Raw genomic sequence first — 21,973 nt, 5'->3', positions numbered from 1 at the left:
TTCATCTTCTCTGCATAGCAAGAGCTCCATTCTTGCCGGTTCTTGCTTCGCAGGTAGCTCAGCACGCAGATAGTTTGCACATGCTAGGGGACCACAGTCACACAGTGAGATTTATTTGGGTGTGAAAATCTATGAGGCTGTCCTAAAGGCTAACACTTACACCACAGTTGAGCACTCAAATCCATGTTTACGCCACAGAAAAGCCCCAATATCAGAATCGTCGCTAGAGCGGCAAACCACACCCACCAAATCCCAAAAGCGGGATGTTGCGCACTCAAGAACACTGCGCAGATCAACATCATAAAGGGCCAGCCGTCCTCCAGAAAGGGCTCAAGCACATGGTCTCCAAAGGTTTCTGCACACAAACACACCAATCAATCGAAACTGATCGTTTCAAACACAGTCAATCGCCACTGTCTCTGAGACACGTCAGCAGGTAAGCTTTGCAAGTGTGTGCAGGATTTTGAGCATTGCATGGAAAAGCAAGTGAACTACCTGTGAAAATGTGTAGCTGGCTGCTTCTTGGGACTGATCTTGCTAGCCGCAGGGACCTCGTGCTGATTTCTTCCTTCACTGGCGAGCATGAGAAGGTTTCCCAGCTGAGACCATCCTTTTCAGGCCACAGAACATTGACATACACCTTCCGCTGCAGACATGACCGGCCTGCAAAGCAATTAAGAACCAGTCAGTCAGCTGTGCAGCAGTGTGCTCTTGTCAGGACCAAATTGGGTGAGACAGCTGTGCCCAATGATCTGCAAAATGGTGGCCATGCACTTGGAGTATCAAAATTATCAGAGCCGGTGACACTAGGAATTTCCTGCACCTCATATCCGCACGCAGATGGATATAAAAGCACAAGCACCACCACAGAAACACACCAGAACCAGAAGTCCACCAAGTTAGGATATAAGATTCCCATAACTACTGTGGAGATCACAACAAAGCTGGGCAGAGTGCAGTGCAAAAGGCTCAAGCTTAGAGTCTGCAAAAGTCTCTACACAAAAGCACGCAATTCATGCTGACGGGGATTTCCATGAGTGTATTCACAAACTTGAACAGCGTGTCAAAGACATGCACACAGGTGGGATGTAGAGTATTGAATCTTTGTTCTTCTGCAAAACACATAAGGAGCCTAAGGATCACCTCCGTAGATGTGGGTCTGGGCGTTTGGTGGGACTGACCAAGCTATGCGGAGGCAGGTTTGGTCAAGTGGATCTCTCACCGGTAGGAATGGGAATGGCTCAGACCATCATTTGGCCCCCAGCTTTCATTTATGAACTGCATATGCTGCACGCATGACTGCCCTGCAGACACTCATGAGAGATAGTGAGTAACCATGTTCTGCTGCAGCACTCTCTTCTCAAGACAAGGAGCGCAGGCCACTCCGCCTTGTGTGCTGGCTGACTCTTCAACTCCACCATTTTCACCATCCTTTCACCTCCCAACTGCATACAAAATATCACACGTAGAAAGGGTGAGTCAATAGCAGCATCCGGATATCCAGGTGCCACCAAGACACTCTGACCTGGCTTAGGCAGAGCCCATTCTGCTCCAAAGTTCAGCATCCTCCTAAACAATCATCCTGCCGTGGCCTGGCGGGCAGTCGCCATCTGAGATCAGATCCAAGTGTTCCAGCCTGTGCTTTGTGAAATCTGTAAGAAGGCCCAGCCGTCTGCGGCTGCGCACAGCTGCCAGCACCGTCCCCATATGCTTCCATTCATCTGCAGTGCAGAAAACAACTGAGCAGCTGAAGAGTCAAGTACTCGGTAGGCCCTGACAGGAAGGCGTGCTGTGTAATCTAACATCCATTGACATCCATGAGTGTTTGACTCCGAAAATGTTTGAATGGCATCGCATGCTCTTCGGCTAGACAAGCAGGACACTCAGCAAGCAAGGCCTTCAATGCAACGTACACAGCGAGACTGGAATTAAGACAGGGCCACCAGCTTGTAACAGGCTCTTCAGATTCCGGACAGCTGTTGCAACAGACTGATGCACAAGGTCTGCTGCTTACAGAGTTGGATGGAAGGAATCTGCATGAAACACAAGGGCCTCCTCAAGTATGATCAAGTTGTCATCAGGTATGTGGGCCTCCACAAATGTGAACAGGTCAGTCAGTTCCATCCTGTCAAGCAACCCCATGCAAAATGTCTGAGTCAGAAGATTCATAAATGGTGATTTGTTTTCAACTTGGCATTATGACGCAGGTCTTAAATTCTCCACAGCCCTTGATCTACTCGATCAACTCACATCTGTCTGCCACATGAAGATGTTTGATACATGATATCTGCGACGATTAATGCAACGTATACCTCAGCAATATGTTATTGGTTTTGCAACATGATGTGGCTCACCTTTGTCGATTCCAAGGAGCTTTGAATTGCTGTCCAGTTGTCCAAGGTTGATGACAACAACTGCACGCAGCAATTCGTGCGTGAGAGCTCCCGTACCAACGGCATCACATAAGAGCAGAAACGCAGTGCAAACGGTCTTGATGGACATGTTATATCACTTGCTTGCACGATGTTTTTGTGATGTGTTGGCACATGCGTAAGTTGCTATCTGTGAGATCCTGGTGTTGTATGGAATTCTTCCGGATGCGTCAGAAGCACGAACTTCACTATTGCCTAACATCTCAAGTTTGGGTCTACATTAAAGTTGCCGAAGGAGAAGAAGAAAGCCACAGGATGAAGCAGCAGAAAATAGCACCACCAATACCCTTGACAAAGGGCAAAGAACTAATAAAAGTCCAAACCCTAATCCTACGTCATTAGAAATGAAAATCTTTGCTTTCAACGCAGCACTCGCTGTTGTGAAGTAAGAGAACCATTCATTTCGTCAGTCGCAACAGTGGTGCTCTGTATGGAGCTCCAACGGGGCAGCACGACTCAGTCATGCCCAGCATCGTACTTGTATTGGCGTTCGAAGCTGGTCCCACGTCCCTTGCAAGGGACGAATAGAAGGCAATCTGCAAAATTGCGTGTGTGTGCAGCATTTGCTGCATTCGCACATCGTTTTGCAGAAGATCGGAGGACCTATGAGAGGATCTTAAGGTACCCATCAGGGCAGGTGATTCACCTTTCTCATTGCTTACAAGAGGTTTCTTCAATCCTAAACAATACTCCTGTCCCTAGCATTATGAACGTGGCATGTTGACGACTTACGACATTTATGAATTTTCAAGTCTGCACCACTGGATTCAAGGCTTTCGCTTGCAGAAGATCGAGCTGTTCAATGAACTGTCCTAATTCTCTGCATTGAGGCCCCAGTCTTGTATCACAGTACGTCTGTGCTGCAGGTTCGACGCATCAGGTATCCTGTAGTCGAAGATGAGGACTGTGACAGCCGTCCAAAAGAAGATCCCACATGCAGCTATGCAGAGGGCTGGGACCCAGAGAGGTGGGATGACCTGGGCTGGGATATCGTGCAGCCTTCAGGAAGAGTTGTAAGGACTGACAGAAACATGTCTAAAGGTTCCTCATCACCCAGCATCGAGTCTCCCAGCGAGAGAGTGAGCATCTTCCCTCCGCCCTAGAACCATGGCTCCTCGCTTATTTCAGACACTCTGCATAACAAGTGTCTCTGCTGCTGGCTTCTGTACAATGCTGATCCCTCCATGAGACATGTCAGCGCTTTTGATCTGACTTTGCACAAGCAGGTGACTGCTCTGCCGAGCTCGCCAGCGGAGCTGCTGAGATACATATCCTCAGAGCCATACAAGCAAGCACAGCAGGAGCTGCAGGAACGGGTGTCTACCAGCTACGAGGTAGGCTGCTTTTACTGAAGTACTCTACTCTTTTTGTACTTGCTCCTCTCGCTTCTTCTATGCCAAAGTGACATGAAGCTGGGCAGATCCCTGAAGCAGACGCTTGACTGACAGTGATAAGGCAAATCCAACGACATGGAACAAATTCCCTGACTGACGTAGCCAAGCGGATGTCAACATGTCATTTCCCTGCTACAGCTCTTCTGTGTCCTCTGTAGCCACTCTGTGTGTCCCTTATCCGGTGTCTACTATGAGGAGTCTATCAAGAATATGAATGGCATGGCTGTACGTCTGTGGCAGGTGTTGGAGGGGTCGCCCTGGGTCATGTCCAGGCCGGTGTATGTGCTGGCATCCAAGCAGGCGGACAGGGAGGCAGGACTCACGCACACACTCCGCGCGCGCGTGTCTCGGCCAGAAGCAGAGAATGAGCTCTCAAGGGTGAGAAGAGTTCTGATCGCTATGTTCTGAACTGCTTACCTTGGCCCTCAGTTACCAAGCTCAGTGCACAGTGCTGTGCGCTTGTCAATGCCTTTCAGTTCAGGCAACAGGGGAAGGTTCTGGCCAAAGCATGCACAATGCAAGCTTGCCTGCCCCTGTTTTTTTGAAATAGACGACCAAGGGTTTAAGCCATGGAGGTACGGGGTGCGCAGTCGACTGGGCAATGCAGTGTGATGATGGGAATGGTGCTGCAACAGGTGTTGGGCAGGCGGCGAGCGGATGGGAGGAGCTTGATTTCGGTGTTGGAGATGCGAGACGGCATCATAACGTTTGAGAGCGAGGCTGATGCGCAGAGATATGGCGCCCTGCTGGAGGCTGAGGGCCACCTGGAGGTGAGTCTGCCCTCTCTGCTGATTATCTGCAGCTTTTGGATTTTCTCGGACATGTCTGGACCTGCAGTGATGTGCAGTGGCCATCATGAATGACCCTGCTGGCAAAAGTACTGTGTGATCGCTCTTCATATTAGCTAAGCAGCAAAAGCATATTGTATTCAATCCCCGCAAACTTCACATGCGGTGATCTCCTAGTGCTCTGAAGCACACGGAAAACCGTATCTTTCTTGCTGCAGAGCATGCATGAGTCTCTCTTCTGGTGAAAGATGGGTGTGTTCGGCTAGCTCATGCGCGAGAGGGGGGGAATTATAAACAAATTGTGTGACTTCGCAGACGAGCAACTTGAGATGGAACAGAAATTGTGCTGACTGGGGTTAAAGACGGCTTGTTCAGCAATCCTGCCTGTGCTTGCCGGAGTCCTGCTGACTGGAGTTCCTGGTGGCTGCGTGCCAGGTGGCGGTGATGCGCGCTGACTCGCACGAGCTGTTCAGGGCGTCGCAGAGCGTGCGCAGCGTGGTCGTGCTGCTTCGCTCCGGCTGCCACCTGCCCCAGCCAGACCAGCTGGCCGCTGCTCTGCGCAGCAAGCGCTCCCTGGAAGACAGCATTGATGACTAAGCTGCCTGTAACTGTCTGGAGAGGCGATGACTAAACCGTATGTGTCTGTTGGGTCCGCGCGGTGAGAGGCATTGATGGGGTTGAGAATGATGTGTACAATATGTTGTCAGTGCTGCAGCTGCAGTCTAGAGGGGTCAGGCACATGTACAATATGCTGTGTCGCAGGGTGCCCTGCGCGTTGAGGTGGCATGCGATTAGGGAGACGGAGATGTGGATGATTGTAGTGGTTGCTTGATTGCTAGCAGCGCTGAGTGCGCTTTGCTTAAGGTTTCCCCACATTAAAACTTGGTTGACTTTCTCGTACGTTGATGAGCGCCATTCATTTTTGCACAGCACACCTGTAAGATTATCTGTCCTGATCATTTCAACACCTAATCTAATCTTGTGGTCAGAAGCCTCAAGAGGCAGGCGGACTTCTGACTCGAAGCAGGCTGGCTTGAAGCATTTGCACAACGCAGCGCTGCTAGCCTGCATTTGCACTGCACAGAAAGCCTCAAAGCATGCTGAAGGGTTTCTTGCTGATTGTCTCGCTTGATCTCCTCCTCTTTGATTCTCTGCAAACTTGAATTTTGAGCTTATTTCCCAATCCCCAGGGATGCTGAATTATCTGGGGAGATATGGGGTGACATGGCACGGCACGCCCTTCGACGACGCGTCCATCCGAGATCACCAAGCCTCGTGCGGTTTCGGAACGTCTCTGATTCTGCCTTGTAAAGCAAAAGAGCATTTCTGTCATTCTAGACGATGCCATGCTTTGTCTTTATCATCGCATCGAGCGGAGAATGTTTGCGATCACCCTGAACTGAACACCCTTATGCCAGGACTGCTGCTGGACTCTCTGTTTCTCTGCTTTCACCGTCAAGAAAGGTCACTCCTCCCATGACTTCGTTATAGGTCTTAGTAGGTATATTGGGTGTTTTGCGGCTGCTCCTGAGTGCGTACCCGCGTGAATGTCTGTCCAAGGTTTGGGCAGATGGTTACATTGAACTGCTTCAGGTCGATGCAGCCCATAGAAGTCACTCGGTAGAAGAGTAATCTTTAAAATGAGTGATAAAGAGGCTCAGATAGGCAAAGATCTGGACGAAGAGATGGATCGTTGCTGCAAACGTGACAGAGTGCTGGACAGGAAGACCACCTTCATTTCAAGGGCCAGGATCTCGCCACCACCAGAGCCACTGGATATCGATGGACCCTCTGGAACGGGAAAAGAAAATCCTTCATCCGTGGATTTGGAAAGCGCTTCCAGCTGGTCAGATGACATGCACGGATTGGGGAATTTGGACCCTCAGAGGTCAATCATCTTGAGGTTCGAGTGCATGAGTGCCACAGAGCTGAAGGTGAGTGCATCTTCTGAAGCCACGGTTATGAGCCTTGCAAGCATATACTGGCAAAAGTGGAGCGCATTTCTGTAGAGCAAGTTGGACGACCACTAACAGTGGGAATGACAACGGGAACGGGGATACAGGTTATTCTTCTGGCGCTCTACACACTGCTCTTCTTCGGAGTGCTGGCATTGATCATGCTGATTGTAGTGAAACAAATGATGGTGATTATCCCAACCTGTAATGTAGCTGCCTGAATAGTGCAGCTCTGGCCTGAATTTAATGGATGAACTGCACTTTCCTTGTCAACTAAGATTTAGCATTGCATGGTGCATGACGGATACTGTGCCTGCAGCGCAAAGATTCAGCATGGCTGGGAAACAAGACTTTCTCAAAGGCCAGCGTGGGCATGGCAGTCTCCTGCCTGGCCCTTCTGCTGACCATTCTCAGTTGGGGCCTTGCTCGCATCTGGAGTGCCTGGAGCAGTGGCAAGCACTGGTGAGTAAGCGTGGACGCAGCATCCCTACTGCACATGTTCCTGCACAGCCCAATCAATGTTTAGGATACTGCTCACAGGACCGCTCAAAATCTGTGATGGATAAAGTTTTCTGATCTTCCCTGACACATGATGTGCAGGGGTTCAAGGAGGAGGCGGCTTGTCATCCTGGCCCTTCTACAGACTGTCCTGCAGGCATGTAGTCTTCCCAGGTCATGCCACCCAGACAGCAGTTGCAATACAGAGAGGTGCATATTTGTAGGCCCCGACAGGCAGGAAGCGGTTTAAGTTCTGAGCTCCGCGCCCACGGATGATTGGGTCTTGCATGGCTCTGGCTGGTCCAGCAATGGGTAGCGTTGTGGCAGTCTGTAATTGCAGCTTGCCTGCAGATGCATCTTTTGCTTCTGGCAGGAACAGCGTGTGACAATAGTAACTGTTCGTCTAGGCCCTGAGCTGCAATTGATGGATCCTTTGTGCGCAGACGGTGAATGTCACATTCTGGTTGACGCCGCACACGCACATACTGGCGACGTCGTGTGGCTGGTTTGATGCCATCATCGACCATTCTGGAGTCATCCAGTGGACCATGTGGAACACGGTGATGCCTCCTGAGTCCTGTGCTGTTCTGCAGTGTGCATGCGGGAAGCATTGAGAGACTTCGCAGGAAGCATTGAATGGTGACAGAAATTGAGAGGAGAGGAATACAAGCATGCAGGGAATGCAGAGACTGGAAATTTGAGAGACGTGTATGGCTATTCAATGTGCCTGATCCAAACTCATGTTGCCGACGCAGATCTTCCTGACCCTGACTGTCAGCGCGCACAACAGCAATCCCTGGCTGCACAAAGGTACTATGTGGGTAGTCAGACCACGGTCCTCTTTTTAGCAGATTTGTTGGACTTCTGTTACGCTTCCTCTACAAAATGACCTGCGCTCTCATCTGGAAAAGTCCAAGTTTAGATTCGTGTCACTGTACAGGGAAGCCGGTCTCAACAAGTCCGGACCCGCTGATCCTGGATGCTCCCATTTGGTATCATGCCCCCAAGCTTCTACTGTGGTGCGGCTTCCAAGGCACCATCATCAGTGAGGCCGTTATGGGAAATAAAGGTGTGCTCCTCTGAGCCACTTCTACTATGATATATCTTTGCCATCCAGGCCATGTTGGCCCCAGCTGGCCGGGGGCGGTACAAACACTGAGCACCGTGCCCACGGTGTAACGGGTCTTGCTTGTATCTGGAGAGGTCAACAAGGGGTAGGATTGTGGTAGCCTTTATCTGCAGCTTGTCTGCAGGCCGCACCTTGCCTCTTTGCAGGTAAAACGTGTGGTATCCAGGCATGCATGTGTGTTTTTCTCTTGCCGGCCTCTGGGACATTGCCGCTGCCTCCATATTCCCTTCAGGGTCTTAATACACGGCGTTTTAAGGGCTTACTAGAGGGGGAAAATGGTGCAACCCTGAGAAAAAGGTGCAACCCTGTCACAATCAAAGGGCCAGCATACAGCAGCATTACACTACAGCCGCATTACTCATGCATGTGATGCTAAACAGGTGACCAAAAAGACGCGTGCAATTGGAAGAATTGGGAGGGGTCTTGCGCGCCCGTACTGCGCACAAAGATCATAAGCATCATCTGGGGGGTCCTCTCTGTGGGCTACTTTGTGGTCTACGTTTACTACAACACCCGCGCGCGCGTGCGACTGGAGAAGCTCCCCTACAACCGCTTCCGCACCGGCAACCTGCTCCAAAATTGGCAGGTGCGCTTTGTCATCCTCCTTTATGTAAGAAGAAGAGGAGGCAGAAGAAGTTTACACATGTTTCAGCCGTCTAGGGATGCTTTGATGATACTCATGATATCTACATGTAACCGCATTCTCGGCCCCGCCTGGCGGGGGCGGTATAAAAACCGAGCACCGTGCCCACGGCTGATTGCGTTTTGCTTGAATCTGGCGAGTTAAAAAAGGGTTAGCATATGTGAGAGCCTCTTCCTGCAGCTTGTGTACAGACACACCTTGCCTCTAGCAAGGACAGCTTGGACAAGTATCAATAGGTCTGGCCGTGCATATTACTAAAGTCTTGGCATGCATGCTTGGAGAGGTGAGGCTTCATTTGCACAACCTGGGCTGCCGTATCCCAATGTTAAGAAAGAGTTTGTGTTTGGCAACAGAGGCGCCAGGGGAAATGGATCATGAACTTCATGGTGGCCTCAGTGCTGACGTCCTGGTACTTCAGCTGGAATCACTGCAGCGGGTACTTCACAACCTGGTTGGGTGTCTTCCCTCTTGAGGTGGTTGTCACAGGGGCAATGGTGCGTGCTCCCCTGCCACCAGAAGACCCCCTCATTTTTGACTATTACTGATGATGCCAAATAGGTTGACCTGCATCTTTCGTCTGTTTGATTGTAACGATGGGTGCTCAAGATCGTGCCCATTGCCATGTGCTTATTTTCTCACCTGCCACATTAGACTGGCACCCATTCTAACCATGCCGTGTTGTTGCCTGAGACGTGCCAAGTCCCCTGAATTGTGCAGGTGGCCAATTCGCTGTTCATGTTCCCCATGCCTGCCAGCAAGGTGAACCCAGGAGTGCAGACTCTGCTCCAGGGCTTCTCCTGGAGCGAGGCCACAAGAAAGGATGACCTGGCACAGCGGAACCTCCTGCTCGGCCCACATGTCAAGGTTTGCCGTTCCTCTGCACCCTGCCTGTGCGGATTTGTAGAGCCACACAACTTGTCCCGTTTGCAATGCAATAGCCGAGTGCCTGAGCCTGCCATCAAAACATTTTTGAAGATCAGCACGAGATCAGCATGACATCTGAGTCCCCCCTGCATGCTCGTGCTGTGCCGTTGCAGAATGTCAAAAAGCAGGCAATGTTTTGCCTGGAGACAGCAGTCAAGCTGCTCACCTTCAGCTGGGTGGTATATGACGACACAACCCCACCTGCAGCCGAGAAGGAAGTCCATATTGACATCCCTGACCCCAAAAGCAATGACCTGCCACAGACTTTGCAAGCCAAGGAGGTGGAAGTCATGCAAACGGTGCGTGCTCCAAGCACACTCCCTTCAATCCTCTGTGATCATCAGGGGCATCAGAGCCTTCATGCTCTAATGATCCGTGCAGAATTTTGCTTTAAGCAATCCACTCCAAGCGATCAATTTGCTCAAAAGTTTGCGAGTGCCCCAGTTCACAGACTGCCTTTCTGACCACGGTGATGAGGCAAACTGGAAGCGGGGTGTTGATCTGCAGGGTGACACTGAAAAAGGTGACAGAGAACACATGCGCAGTGTATCACTTGACAGCCAGAAGGCTGCCGAAATTGAGGAGCTCACCAGAGCGCAGCTGATGACAATGGCGCTGAGTTTCTATGACTTGCAGCACACACACATCATCCATGAGAAGGACCCGGACACGAAGGTGCACCGCTGGCTCATGCTTATCCTTGGCAAACACAGTCTGCAGCGGAAGCAAATCTAGATATAATGTATGGATAACATAACGTTTTGTAGGTACGACTGATTGACAGTTTCTGGGCTGAGCTACTGGCATGTGAGCAGGTGCTAGTTTCTTGGAATAATGACACGATCGTGGTGGCCTTCCGAGGCACTGCCAGCCTCAAGAACGTGCTGCATGACCTTCAGGCAAGAGCTCAGACACCTATTCTTTTTCTTTCACATTGCACAAGCCACCAGCATCTGCACGCTCTGTGTTTAAAGGAAATCCTGACTCATTTGACGGCAGACCAATCCTGTAATAGCAGCGATCGCCATGCCGTCTGCGCCTTGATAATTCTCTCGCATGATGTGCTCCTGTCACTACTGTGCAACAGCCATCATGACAGGCAGAAGCAGCTCAGCCCAATCTGAGACCTGTGCCTGAGTGCTTCGTGCAGGCGTGGCGGGCGGAGCATGTGCCGAAGAGGGGTCGCTTTTGGTTGGGGCGGCGGCCGCTGGTGCACAAGGGGTTCTGGCGCTCCTGGAGCGCGCACGGCATCGGAGACCGCGTCATGGACTTCATCGGGAGCCTTCTGGTAGACAGCAAGCTTCCCGCTGCAGACTGGCATGTCTACATCACAGGTCAGCTGCTCAAATCATCTCCCACTCTACCTGAACACTGGATTCAAAGCAGTGATTACATAGTTGCTGCAGAGCTACACTGCACTCCCTGTCCCTTAGCAATAGCACTTGACACCTGGAATAGTGCAGAATGATTACCATCACCGCCGTTTCAGGACATGCAATAAGAGCATGACTTAGCCATGCACGCATGCAGGGCACTCGCTGGGGGGCGCTCTGGCAACACTGGCAGCTTATGACATCCAGACAGCGTTCGGGTTCAAGGACCTGCAGGTATACACGTATGGTGCACCTCGCACCGGCAACCACGCATTCGCAAGGTGCGCAGCCCACTTGCCACTTCTGCACATGATCCAAAAGCTGTGCGCATGTCTTCTCTCCTGGGTGCTGCCGTTCAATGCTTGTGTATGCATGACCGAGAATGCCGGCAAGAACCCTAGTATGATGCTGAACAGAGCAACAGGCTGAAGTAAGCAGCAGGCATAGAAGCAACAAGCACAGTCCTTTACAGAGAAGGACTATGCAGGGACATAGCGCATGCATGCAGCTGATTGCTGTCTGTGTGCCGTTACTAGTAGTCGTACAAGAGGCCAGCTTTCACCAGTATGCTGGGCTGCAGGGAGTACGAGGCGCTCATACCGGAGACCTGGCACGTGGTTCATGACTCGGATGTCATTCCACGCGTGGGCAAGTTTGTGCGCATGTACAAGCGCCCTGGGGCGCGAGTCATCATTGACCGAAAGGGATCTATCGTCGTGCGGCCCAGCGCCCTCGAGCTGCACCTGCGCCCCAGTGCGGATCTAACACTCCTGCATATTTGCTTCATATGATCACAAGTTGTATGTTTGACACTATGAAGGGTAGGAAGCATTATTAGCATGCGAGGGCTGCAGCTGCTCTCTTCAAACCTCTGATCTTGTCACCACCGCCTTCTGCCATGCATGCAAGACAGCTGCAAGCACCCTGCTGTCCACGTCTTGTCCTACTTGTCCGCAGTTGCTTCAGGTCTTTCCTGCGTCTTCTTGAAATGAGCGCATCCCTTTGCTGGCCTGCAGCGTGCCGCAGCCTGAAGGCGCACTACCTGAAGTCCTACCAGAGTGCGCTGGGAGGAGTACTGCGCGCGCAGTTCTGCCCCCTCAAGGCATTCGTCGGCGGCCGCCGCGCAGCGCTCAGCCTCGCCGACAGCCCCCGGGTCTCCTCTTACCTCTGCTCCACAGGTGAGTGCTGTTGAATGCCTGCCCTTCATGTGCATCCCAATATCTGCATGCACCGTGCACAGAGCTTTTTGAGAAAGGACTGAAGGGGATGGAGGACAGCAAGCATTAAGGCAGAGCGAGCGCCACAGATAGGGCTACCTCGCTTCGAGCGGCATGCAACAATAATACAATGGATGCTGGCCCAGAGGCAAGGCATGACCACATTGCAGAGCAGCCTAAACAGGCATGCATGCGAGTTGTTCCACATGGATGTCAATGTTGGGTTTTGCTGCCTCGCTGCAGGCTTGGACCTGGTTGCACTGAGCGAGAGTGACAGCAGTCTCGGCGATGCGACAGACTCTGATGCAGCATCTGTCACTTCTGATGACGTGCCTTCGCGAATGCCTGCTTGGGCACATGCACTGATGGACCAGGTGCCTTTTCCCCCTACAGTGCATCACCTATTCACTCCCCTCCATCCTCACCCTGCACCGTTTATGGCTGTGCCTTAGCTTGCTCTGCTGCTTTGATGGCCTGTGGCCCTTTGCACATGCATTGCGTCAAGTTAATAGGTCCTTCCCGTTTTTCTGCAGATCCAATGTGATATGAAACCGTGCTAATGTGCGCTTCTGCCAGGCCTAGGAGGCTTGCATGCCTGCTGCTCTGTTGCTAAGTATGCTGCTATGGGCTGGCTGCAGGTAATGGGCACGTCCCTGGAGTCCAATATTGCGCGGGCGGCTCACATCACACGGCAGCCGAGGGATGATCATGATTTGGTGACAGGCAGCATACAGGAGAGTGCGCACAGCCTGCGGCGATGATTGAGGCAATCTTGTGTGCGGGGGATTATGAAGACACCAGCAGGGGACCCTACTTTAAGTTTAAGAACACTTTGATACCAGAGTCTACAGGGAGTAGTACCGCACACTGTGGCACCGCCGACTAGGCTGGAACAGTGTTAGCATGCAGAGGTCAGAAGAGAAAGCCAGATCGCTGGGTCGCGGTTGGGCTTCTGCTGTTCAATTTGTAGGTGGATTGCCGTTTTTTGGCAGGCCAATTAGGTTCTAGATACAGACTGTCTACCGTCCAGATGGTTTCCTGACCACGGTAGTTCTAATGAAGGTTCATGTGCAGAACGTTGATGATTGAACAGAAGTATGCCGCGTACTTCTCGGCGGCTGAATTTTACCATTCAAGAATGGCATATAAAATGAGTACACCTGATGTTGACAGTTGTCTCGTTGTGAACTGGAGTGGGAGGATTGTCCTCATGTTCACACCCGCGTGTTGAGGAGGGAGGGAGATATCTCGAGGGTGGATCTGTCATACGTAGGAATGTCGTAATTTTCTAAATTTCACCCAGCTAGAGTAGAGATAAGTGTCATGATGTACATGTTGTTGTGGGCGTGTGTTTGATGGCAGCTGCCTAAAGGCACGCATGCCAGGTCAGCTTTATTTGTACCTTCTGATGTCACTCTTGTAAGCAACTGTGCGTTGAGATTGAGACCTGAGATTGTAAGGCTAGAGCTGTGTCGCGTTTGAGGGTATCTTTCTTCACTGTGTATCTGCAGAGGGAAGCACAGCTGCCATGCAGTGCATGCATGCCATGCAGAGCTTTGGCGCGCTGTAGTGTGAAGTGTTTGACAGGTCTCTCAAGCCTTACTAAGTAATATATGGTATATGGACACATATTTGTTCTTGGTCCGGATCAGCCATGGCGATGTGAACGCTCAATTAATGTGTACAGATGTGTTCTCCAATACCTTTTGGGCGATAGTACTGTTTTCTCTGCCTCCAAAGTAGCAGCAACTAAGATCTCAGTACTCAGAGAGTCAACCTTGAAGCCTTTCCCCTTATCACTTCAGCCCCTACTGCGCTAGCATGCTGAACATAATCCTAATTCAGCGTGCAGACTGAGTATCCACTGCTCTCATTCAACAATATTCAACAAAGTGTCCAAAGGATAGAACAGCGCACTCAAGTCGCGTTCTATTTCATTCATTCTCTTGCCCACTATCAAAAGCCAAAGAATGGGCCTATCTATGTTCAAGCACCGTCGTTATGGTCATGATTCTTGACCAAGAAGAGTGGCCTTTGAAATAACTGGATGGCACACAGTCTAATCCAGAACACTGCAGTCTCGCTTAAGTCCCGTCCACAACTTGCAAGCTGAACAACTTGACTCTGAACATGGCCCTCAACTGTGACCAGACGCTCTGCCTCCCTCTAAGGCCCGCATGCCGCCGGCAGTCACCCGGCAGCCATTGCCACCTCTGCAAAACAGGACTCTCTGCAGATCCCAGCATCTGAGCTTCAGCATGTCATGTGTCCTGTCACCGCTTCATTTCAAGGCTGCAGGCCGCGCGTACTGTCCTGTATGCTGCCAGTCACCAGATCGGGATCATCCCCCGGCTGCCTCGTCAGGTGCGCTGCGCGAGCAATGTTGGATTCCAAAGATGTGCCCACCACCTGCAGTCAGCCCAGACAGCACCCTTGAAAATAGAACAGCAGGCCTGCAAACCTACTAGGCCCGGCCAAGGCCGGTGTCGGACAATCTGGGCAGAAGTGTGGGGCCTAATCCGCAGATGCGCAGATCAGCACAATTCATCTCACATTCAATCTGCAAAAGCACCAGCACAAAGAATGGGAGGGATACATCTACTTGACGCAATCCTTGCGCGACAGGGCCAAAGTCCCTCAAAGCAGCAGATTAAGGTAAGGCACTGTCATAAATGGTGCAGGATCAGGGTGTACGGGCAGTGACTGAGTGATGCATGATGAAGAAAGGAGAGCACCTGGTCCACGAGTGCATGTGCCCAAACAGGCATGCGCGAAGGCACTTCATCAGAAGTGACAGATGCTGCATCAGAGTCTGTCGCATCGCCAAGGCTGCTGTCACTCTCGCTCAGTGCAACCAGGTCCAAACCTGCAGCAGGGCAGCAAAACCCAATATTGATATCCATGTGGAAAATCTCGCATGCATGCCTGTTTAGGCTGCTCTGCAATGTGGTCATGCCTTGCCTCTGGGCCAGGATCCATTGTATTGTTGTTGCATGCCGTTCGAAGCGAGGTAGCCCTCTCTAAGGCGCTCGCTCTACCTTAATGTTCGCAGTGCTCAATCCCCTTCAGTCCTTTCTCAATAGGCTCTGTGCACGGTGCATGCAGATGTGGGGATGCACATGAAGGGCAGGCGTTTAACAGCACTCACCTGTGGAGCAGAGGTAAGAGGAGACCCGGGGGCTGTCGGCGAGGCTGAGCGCTGCGCGGCGGCCGCCCACAAACGCCTTGAGGGGGCAGAACTGCGCGCGTAGCAATCCTCCCAGAGCACTCCGGTAGGACTTCAGGTAGTGCGCCTTCAGGCTGCGGCACGCTGCAGGCCAGCAAAGGGATGCGCTCATTTCAAGAAGACGCAGGAAAGACCTGAAGCTATTGCGGACAACTAGGACAAGACGAGGACAGCAGGGTGCTTGCAGCCGCCTTGCATGCATGGCAGAAGGCCGTGGTGAGAAGAGCAGTAATTTGAAGAGAGCAGCTGCAGCCCTCGCATGCCAGTGATGCTTCCTGCCCTTCATAGTGTCAAACATACAACTTGTGATCATATGGAAGCAAAATATGCAGGAGTGTTAGATCCGCACTGGGGCGCAGGTGCAGCTCGAGGGCGCTGGGCCGAACGACAATGGATCCCTTTCGGTCAATGATGACCCGCGCGCCCGGCCGCTTGTACATGCGCACAAATTTGCCCACGCGCGGGATGACATCCGAGTCATGGACGACGTGCCAGGTCTCCGGTATGAGCGCCTCGTACTCCCTGCAGCGCACCATGCCGACCATTCAATGAAAGACACACGTATCAATGCAAGGCCTGGGCGCAAAAGGAATGTCCTCTGCTCGGGCGGCATCAGCGTCACAAGTCTTGGCCACCAGCAAGAGCAGACGAGCAAACGCAGTAGAGAAGCAATTGCGCCCATCTTCGTGGGAAGAGCTTGAGCATGTGATGCACACCAGCCAGCAAATTTGGACACCTGACATTTGCACAAATAAGGATATGCATGGTAGGTTCCCTGGGCCGCGCACCGAGCAAAGGCGTGGTTGCCGGTTCTGGGCGCGCCGTAGGTGTAGACCTGTAAGTCCTTGAAGCCGAACGCTGTCTGGATGTCATAAGCAGCCAGCGTGGCCAGCGCGCCCCCCAGCGAGTGCCCTGTATGCATGCAGGAATGAGTCATGCCAGGTCACGCAGTGGCGATGATAAGACTTCTCTAAGCGACAATCAACACAACTAGTGGGGACTTTTTGGGGGTTGTTCATCATTACTGAGGGGCGTGGAGACTTCAAAGCAGTTCTGCCACAGAATTATGTGCAGGTCACACACTGATACCGATGAGGGTCCTCCTCCAGTGTTCGCAAGGTGATGTGCGATTGCTGGGAGCCTTAGGCTTCAAAGCAGCGGTGCCACAACCACCCGCATGTTTGTACAGGCTGCTGTGATATAGCGTCAGGGAAAACAGAGAGATGGTAAGTGGGGCTGACCTGTGATGTAGACATGCCAGTCTGCTGCGGGAAGCTTGCTATTTGTCAGAAGGTTCCCGATGAAGTCCATGACCCTGTCTCCGACGCCGTGCGCGCTCCAGGAGTGCCAGAACCCCTTGTGCACCAGCGGCCGTCGCCCCAACCAAAAGTGGCCCCTCTTCGGCACATGCTCCGCCCGCCACGCCTGAGGGAGACATGCAAATGAACCAGTCAGAGTGAGGACAGAATATCCGACAGTCTACGCTGTTACTTGCGATGACATGTATGATGCAGGTAAGCACCACAGGGCCACAGCTGCCTTCAAGTGACATGACTGGCAAGGTATGTAAGGGCATGTCTGCATGTCACACCCTCTGGCTTTTCTGCCCTTGAACGAATACGAACATGATTTTGCGCGCATACTTGCGACCAGATCCTGCAGATTCCGATGTCACTGTACATCGTGTCAAGGGTCTTGCCTGGAGGTCATGCAGCACGTTCTTCATGCTTGCAGTGCCTCGGAAGGCCACCACAATCGTGTCATGACTCCAGGAAATGAGCACCTGATTTCAAGCCAGTTGCTCAGTCCCAGACATTCAATAATTTAGACTGCCTTGCAGCCGTAAATGGGGTTTCTGAATCTGCCACTGTCATGAAGTCATTGTGGCTGTGGCATCTGGATGTTGGAATTGTGCATGAGCCAGCGGTGCACCTTGGTATCTGGATCCTTCTCATGGATAATGTAGGTGTTCTGCAGGTCATAGAAACTCAACGCCGTGCTCAACAGCTCTTCCCTGGTGAGCTCGGCAGGTTCTGCAGCCTTGTGGCTGTCACGCGAGGCGCTGCAGGTGCCGCCTTTGTAAGCATGCTCCCTGTCACCCTGCGGATCAGAACAAAATTTTGTCAGAGAGGCCCATTTCTCTACATGCGCCAAATGGCAGAATGCAGTCTGGCGACCTCCACAACTTGGAGCATGTGTAGCGCTAAAATCAGTGACGCACAAGGCAGGTTTATGCAAGGAAGGCAGGATCAAAGCTTGATTCCATTGCAAATGGAACTGTTTGACTTGGGTTGTGCTACAAATAATGCACGCACCTGTAGGAAAAGCTTGGCCTCATCGACTTGCGCTGTCTGTTTGAAATTCTGGCTGTCGGGGTGTGGAATATTGATGTGCAGCTCCTTTTCTGCAGCAGGTGGGGTGGTGTCATCGTACACCACCCAGCTGAATGTTAGCAGCTTGACTGCTGTCTCCAGACAAAACATGGGCTGCATCTTCACATCCTGTAACAGCACAGCGCAGCTTCACACAATCCAGCCGCACTTCTTTGCTGGTCTGTGAGACAGCTGGACCATTACAGCTGTCTCACAGCAGGATCGGGCAGGGGGGTTTTTTTGGGTTGTTTGGGTAGCTACTACCTATAGGTGCCTATAGGTGCATTTGCCAAAGCAATGTGATGCATGAGTGCGGCGATCTTGAGCAGTAAGGCTCGTCTCATACGCACTGGTTGTGGATATATGGGGTAGCAAACCTTCACATGTGAGCCGAGTTGGAGATTCCGCTGTGCCAGGTCATCCATCCGCGTGGCCTCGCTCCAGGAAAAGCCCTGAAGCAGAGTCTGCACCCCGGGGTGTGCCTTGCTGGCAGGCATGGGAAGCATGAACAGCAAAGTGGCCACCTGCCACAGTGGGAAGCGCTGACTTTAGTTTCAACGGGCAAAGGCAAGGCCAGAATGATTTCAATTGGAATGTCATTGTTGTAACCAGAAATGTAAGAAAAAGGCACCCACCATGGACCCTGTGACAACGACCTCAAGGGGAGCGATACCCAGCCATGTAGTAAAGTAGCTGCTGCATTTGGTCCAGCTGAAGTACCACGAGGCGAGCACAGACCCCACCATGAAATTCATGATCCACTTCCCCTGGCGCCTCTGTAGCAGAGCAGCATTCACTCTTCAGACATGCACGGAAGCTGATGCAAACAATCCCCTCACTGTTTCAAGCATGCATGGCAGAATCTGGTGATTCCAGAGCAGGAAATGGGTCCCATCAAGGTGAATGTGCTTGCGCACCTGCCAGTTTTGCAGGAGATTGCCGGTGCGAAAGCGGTTGTAGGGAAGTTTCTCCAATCGCATACGCGCTCGGGTGTTGTAGAAGACGTAGACCACGAAGTAGCCCAGGGAAAGGGCTCCCCAAACAACGCTGAAAATCTTTGAGTGCAGGGGAGCGTCACACGCCCCCTCCCATTTCCTCGAATCGCATGCAAACGTGTAATCACCTGCTCAACCTATCAGGCATCAGACAAACCCCCCTGAAGGGAAAGCGACAGTTTGAAGGGGCTCTAGGGAAGAGCAGTAAACTCAAGCACCCCCTCTTGCCTGGGGAAGGTCATGGCACAAATGGATTAGGTGAGTGCACCTTGACTTTCCATGACAGCGTCGCTGATGATGGTGCCTTGGAAGGCGCACCACAGTAGAAGCTTGGGGGCGTGATACCAAAGGGGAGCATCCAGAATCAGCGGGTCCGGCTGTGTGGGGACTGGCTTTCCTGCACAACATGACCCAATGAGCTCAATTGTTGCGACATGCCTGCAACGCTGCCTCTAGCAGACCATTCCTGCACTAGATCACGTTCGGTTCAGGCAGATAGTGCAAGGGTTTCCATGAACAAGAAGGCTAGAGCCGGCACCTTTGTGTAGCCATGGATTGCTGTTGTGCGCACTCACAGTCAACGTCAAGAAGATCTGCGTCAGGACTGAGCGTAAGAAATCAGGCAAGAGCAATATGTGACCGTGATGCAGTTTGGCCAAGTCTGCACATTACTCATGCCCCTCCTGCTTCATGAGTTCTGCATTCAAGGCAGCGCAGCATCTCATAAGGCTCACCGTGTTCCACATTGTCCACTGGATGGCTCCAGACGCCATGACTATGTCATCAAACCAGCCACATCGGGTCAGCAGTATGTGGACATGCGGTGTCAGCCAGAAGGTCACATTCACTGTCTGCGCACAAAGAAATGCATCATTGACTGATCAAGGCTTCAGAGGACATCCTGATGCAGTCATCTGACATATTTGTGCGTGGGGTGAATGGGGAAAGGAACAAGCCTGCGCAATGGCCTGCACAAGGGCCATTGTGACGAGACGTTTCCTCCTTTCACCCCTGGGCACATTGTGGGCAAATCAGCAGCATGCACCAGTGTTGTACCGTGTGCAAAGCATGCAAACCTCCAAACGACATGTGAGTGCAGCAGCAATCCTTGGAAGATCAGAAATGGGTGGAACATATTATCATGCAGCAGGACTGGTGTGCGCAGGATACGCACCAATGCTTGCCACTCCTCCAAGCGCTCCCGATGCGGCAGAACCCCCAAGTCAGAGTCATCAATAGTGGGCAAAGACATATGGTGGCCATTCCTGCACTGGCTTTGGAGAATATGTCGCTCCCCAGCCAGGTGGAGTCTTCACGCTGCAGGTGCGCAACAGCTCTTTCAAATGCCCCTTGCACTTCGAATGTGCGATTGATGAAACCTTGGTGATGATCGACATGGAGCTGTCCTGACTGTAGGTGCTGATTAGCCAAAAAAAGGCACCTTTTCCCTGGCTATTCCGCGAGGAAAAACAGGACTCACCATCAGAATTCTCACAATGATCAGCCCAATTAAAGAAAACAATCCCAAGAAGAGCAGTGCATAGAGCGCCAGAAGGGTGACCTGCATCCCAAAACATGTGCTTAGGGCAAAAGCTCCTGCTGAGAACAGTGCTGCGGGTAGACAGTCTGTTGGCTGCCAATACAAGAGAACGCCGGAAGATCTGTGGCCTCAATACGATGCACTCACCTTCAGCTCTGCGGCACTCATGCACTCAAACCTCAAGATGATGGACCTCTGTGGGTCAAGATGACCCAAGCCACTCATGTCATCTGACCAGCCAGAAGCCCTGTCTAGATCCAGGGTTGAAGCTTCTTTTTTCGCTGTTCCAAAGGATCCATCTAAACCCAGCGGCTCTGCTGGTGCCGAGATCCTGGCCCTTGAAATGAAAGTTGTCTTCCTGTCCAAAACTCTGTCATATTGGCAGGAACCATCCAGCTCTTCGTCCAGTTCTTTGAATGTATGAGCCCCTTCACTACTCATTTCGAAGATCTATAACATGCCCGACTGATTGTTCTGGCTGCATCGACCAAAAGCTTCACCACCACCATCTGCCTAAACCTTGGACAGCCATTCAAGCGGACATGCACTCAGGAGGAGCCATTCAACATCCAAAGTGAATTCAACAATTCACACGGAGTCAAAAATGGAATAAGCTTGCTCTGAGGTGATACCAGAGATAGCAAGAGTCAAGCTGGATTCATAAAAAGACTGTACTTGAAATCTGATGATCGTAAAGAGAGCTGCGCTCAATATGATGGAGGCCAGAAAAACAAGAAACGTCGCAAGCAATCGATGTCGCTCTGTTTAGCAATTCGGGCAGCCAGGTACATTCCGAAGTTGCACGAAGCTAAATGCTCTCGGAAGGATGCGCCATCGAACGGCGTGCCATGCACCAGATCTCCCAAATAGTTCAGCGAATATAACGCAACCGACATTGCGTGATCGCAGATAGGTAAATAATTTTTGCAACATCCCTTATCGTAGCAGATCGAGCTGTGTCCTACATTGCACGGATCACAAAGCGAACAAGTGGCATCACCTCGATCTAGATCACCCGAAATCACGACGGGCCTGATAGCCTTCATCAACTTGGAGAAGAGGAGCCTTTGTTAAATTAAGGAGTGTGAGATTTCTCGAGATGAATGCAGGAAGCTGAATTAAACAGCAGGCACGCCCTCCGACGTTGTCCCCTTTCTGGGACCTAATCTGGCTTCCTTACTGGGAAGCATGCATACTGGACACCATGATCATGATTGCCTCTGGCTGTGAGATCTATTCCAGCGTGCAAAATTTATCATTACATATTCTCATGCAGGAGCCACCTGTCAATTTGACAGGTGAGTCGCCGATCCATGACGGTGCATGCCGGCGGAGACAGCGCGCTGCATGGCTTGCATGCATGCTTCCCTCTACAGATCTCACAGAATGTATAGACAATAGAGTAGCTGTCCAAACCAGCTGCAGTCTCACCACAATGTCAGGACTCCCTGTATTGTATACGCACCGGCATCAAGCCGAAAAGCAAG

General features: G+C 51.7%; 3 protein-coding genes across 3 annotated transcripts; all 3 read left to right on the top strand.

Moving 5' to 3' along the window:
• Positions 1-3,463: 3,463 nt before the first annotated feature.
• Positions 3,464-5,211, top strand: COCSUDRAFT_62803 (hypothetical protein; the record flags this gene model as incomplete). Its single annotated transcript, XM_005648788.1, has 5 exons — positions 3,464-3,511; positions 3,659-3,766; positions 4,067-4,204; positions 4,462-4,596; positions 5,050-5,211. 5 exons carry the CDS (start codon positions 3,464-3,466, stop codon positions 5,209-5,211), a joined length of 591 nt encoding a protein of 196 aa, XP_005648845.1.
• Positions 5,212-6,942: 1,731 nt separating this feature from the next.
• COCSUDRAFT_41549 (alpha/beta-hydrolase) lies at positions 6,943-13,114 on the top strand (the record flags this gene model as incomplete). Its single annotated transcript, XM_005648787.1, has 17 exons — positions 6,943-7,031; positions 7,170-7,215; positions 7,511-7,627; positions 7,823-7,877; positions 8,008-8,136; positions 8,577-8,782; positions 9,193-9,333; positions 9,557-9,703; positions 9,877-10,062; positions 10,271-10,438; positions 10,579-10,644; positions 10,914-11,097; positions 11,294-11,417; positions 11,717-11,889; positions 12,153-12,314; positions 12,597-12,727; positions 12,992-13,114. The coding sequence occupies 17 exons, from the start codon at positions 6,943-6,945 to the stop codon at positions 13,112-13,114; spliced, it is 2,247 nt and encodes a 748-aa protein (XP_005648844.1).
• A 7,098-nt stretch (positions 13,115-20,212) lies between these two features.
• Positions 20,213-21,262, top strand: COCSUDRAFT_33028 (hypothetical protein). Its single transcript, XM_005648786.1, has 3 exons — positions 20,213-20,263; positions 20,427-20,507; positions 20,634-21,262. Exon 3 carries the CDS (start codon positions 20,710-20,712, stop codon positions 20,908-20,910), a length of 201 nt encoding a protein of 66 aa, XP_005648843.1. The 5' UTR covers positions 20,213-20,263; positions 20,427-20,507; positions 20,634-20,709; the 3' UTR covers positions 20,911-21,262.
• Positions 21,263-21,973: the final 711 nt, after the last annotated feature.

This window comes from Coccomyxa subellipsoidea (genome assembly GCF_000258705.1).
Source record: "Coccomyxa subellipsoidea C-169, whole genome shotgun sequence".
NCBI lineage: Eukaryota > Viridiplantae > Chlorophyta > Trebouxiophyceae > Coccomyxaceae > Coccomyxa > Coccomyxa subellipsoidea.
The sequence above is the reverse complement of the archived record's forward strand: the minus strand, read 5'-3'. Positions and strand labels throughout refer to the sequence as shown.

Excerpts from the sequence above, each read along its gene's own strand:
- COCSUDRAFT_33028 (XM_005648786.1), top strand. The coding sequence starts at position 20,710 with ATGTCATCTGACCAGCCAGAAGCCCTGTCTAGATCCAGGGTTGAAGCT.